General features: G+C 34.7%; 1 protein-coding gene across 1 annotated transcript; it reads right to left on the bottom strand.

Annotated features, from left to right (window-relative positions):
* Positions 1-937: 937 nt before the first annotated feature.
* LOC104111722 (transcription factor bHLH162-like) lies at positions 938-2,328 on the bottom strand. Its single transcript, XM_009621480.4, has 3 exons — positions 2,023-2,328; positions 1,404-1,739; positions 938-1,298 (listed from the first exon to the last, which is right to left on the bottom strand). Exons 1-3 carry the CDS (start codon positions 2,158-2,160, stop codon positions 1,221-1,223), a joined length of 552 nt encoding a protein of 183 aa, XP_009619775.1. The 5' UTR covers positions 2,161-2,328; the 3' UTR covers positions 938-1,220.
* Between the last annotated feature and the right edge of the window lie 441 nt (positions 2,329-2,769).

The following is a 2,769-nucleotide window of genomic DNA, read 5'->3' on the forward strand; positions in this document are numbered from 1 at the left end:
GTACACCATCCTATCAAAAAGCTGCATCCTTGCTCTGTACTTGGCCAAAAGGTCCGTTACCTTGTTAGAGCTGACTCTATCATTATATAGTTGTCATTTAAGAGCCACTAAGACATATAGCTTGTTTGGCTTTTTGAGAAGTTATGTATTTTTCTCAAAATTATTTAAGTAATCAGTTTATGTTTGACTAATTAATTTAAAAAGTACTTTTGAACAGTAATTAGTGTTTGGTCAAGCTTTTAAAAACTACTTCTAAGTGTATTTTTCTCAAAAGTGTTTTTTGAGAGAAGTTACTTTTTTCTACTTCTCTAAAACTGTTTGTGTTTCTCCTAAAAAGTATTTTTTTTTTCCAAAACCTTGCCAAACTCTTCAACTTTTTAAATTTTATTTGTTTTTTTTTGAAAAAAAGTGCTTTTAGCGTTTAATAAGCTTGGCCAAACAGGCTATTAGCTTGGTGACTGCCCGGTAAAGTATACACTCCATATATCAAGAGCAACTTCAACAAGATTTACTGGGTCTAATTATTTTTACTGGCCTAGTAAAATCAGATATCTGGACGGGAAATTTTATACATAAGAACAAAAGGATGAAACAGGAGAGAGGAACATGGGACCAAAACCTCCCAGTCCTATCTAAAGGGGGAACAGCCTCACCCTTTTTATATATATGAAGATCTCAAAATTGGTGGCTCTTCACTCAGCCTTATTATCTCATTTTTTATGTAGGATTCAACTTGGCTGAAAGCTCTAGCTCAAGGCTGTAACATTATATTAATGCAGATATTCTGGTGAAAGCCATTAATGAGAATAGGAATTAAATTTTCAAGAAGAAATTGCGTTACAAGGATTTTTCTAGCAAAGGAAGTGAATCAAAGGCAAAAGCATGTTTTTCATAACACACAAGTTGCTAACAGACAAGAAGTTTGATCATTATTGGATACAAATTCTTGAAATATATATATTAAATTCAGAGCGAAGAAAGCAAGCTACTCAATCACAATCATAGGGTGTAGTGGAATAGTTAAAACCCGTTCATCCTTAACCAGTGGCATCAGCTACAAGTTATGAAAATGAAAACCTTTTGGTAGGGAGTGCTTTAAATGGGACTACTTGACATGAGTAAATCTGAACTAATCAAGAGCCAATGAGTTTCGGATATTAAGTGTCTAAAAAGAAGCAAGCTACTCAATGAGAAGGAAACATTAGTTGTCATTAAGCTAGCTAGCACCCTCCCACAAACTTCTTTAACCTTTCTGAGATTCTTGCAGCTCCGTATTGATCTGGTGCACACTCTCCCATCTACAATATAATGAAGCAATGAAACACATCTCTGTCAAATAAATAACCACACCCCTTCAATTCATTGAGAAATAAATATATAGAGGAAAGAAACAAATGGAAAACCTTAGAATGAATGGAATGGACGATGGTGTCACAAATGAGAGTATAACTGGCATTTATAACTTGTACGCCTTCTTCATGAAGCAGACGGATAACATCAGTGAAGATGAACTGATAATCCAAACCAGTAGTTAGAACCACCTGTAGAGCTGAATCCACACTGTGGATTTCTATATGTGGCAATGACAGCCCTGTCTTTCTCCCACAGCTTGAATTAGAACTTGAATTTTCACCTCTTTTTAAGCTATCTTTTTTCTGTGTCATTCTCTCCAAATCTATCTGCAGTCTTTTTATATAGTTGATTGCCTCTTCCAGTTGATCTGGCAGTGACAAAACTTCCTGCAAATTAAGCCCAAATAATTTTGCGAAACGTGTAACAATGATAAATGATATGATGCAGATGCAGTTCCATATATAAATTAAAATGAAAACACTAAAGAAAATTTTATCTCTTAACAAGATTTTGTTTTCAAATAATTATATGAGTATGATTCTACTAGATCTGACTATATGATCTCGAACATGCTTCAAATCCGGCGGATTTTGGGAAGGAAGACATAATTATGACATGCGTGAAATAGAAGAGAAAAATAGAAAAAAACTAAAGGAGAAAGAAAAGAACCCTAGAATGCTGCTGATTAGGGACAAGAGAATGGAGCTTCAAGTAGAGAGCTTTCATTTGGTTTCTTCTGTTTTTCTCAATAGTCTTTCTGTCAGCTTTAGATGATGAGGAACTTGGGTTGTTACACTGTTGCTCCATCTCTTATCTTTATAACCTCTCCAACAAATTTGGCAAATAAACAGGATCTTATTCCTTCTATATTTAGCAGGAGATGTTTTTAAAGAGTAGTAAATGAAAGCAAAAGGCATTTACTCCAGAAGAATATAATATCAACATAGAAAAAGTTTGTGTATGAAGAGATAACATTAGGGCTATCCTTCTGTATTTTCCCTTTTATGGGTCCCATATATGGGACTATTTTTGACTACTCCTTATTCTGCAGTTACAGAGAACCAAGACTGTTCCAACAATTGGCCCAACTATGCCTATGTTCATCATTCTTCTACTTAATTTAATACTTTGTCTTTGTCCGTTTCAATACCCTAAAGAATCATTATTACGCGAACCATAGTGCGCCACCGATATGCGCCACCAATATGCGTTATGTGTATTTGATGCCTATAAAAGCCTAACTCATTTTAGTTATTATTTGCGCTTAACCAAACAAATAGGAAAACTTTCAATTAATTTTTTATTTTTCTTGCATTACGAAATGTCTGGACGCAATGACGTACCAAGGTGTTATTGTGCCAAACGTGCGATTTTGAAGCCATGTTGGTCAAATTGCAATCTGGAACGCAGGCGCTA

Source organism: Nicotiana tomentosiformis, chromosome 2, assembly GCF_000390325.3.
Source record: "Nicotiana tomentosiformis chromosome 2, ASM39032v3, whole genome shotgun sequence".
Classification (NCBI taxonomy): Eukaryota; Viridiplantae; Streptophyta; class Magnoliopsida; order Solanales; family Solanaceae; genus Nicotiana; species Nicotiana tomentosiformis.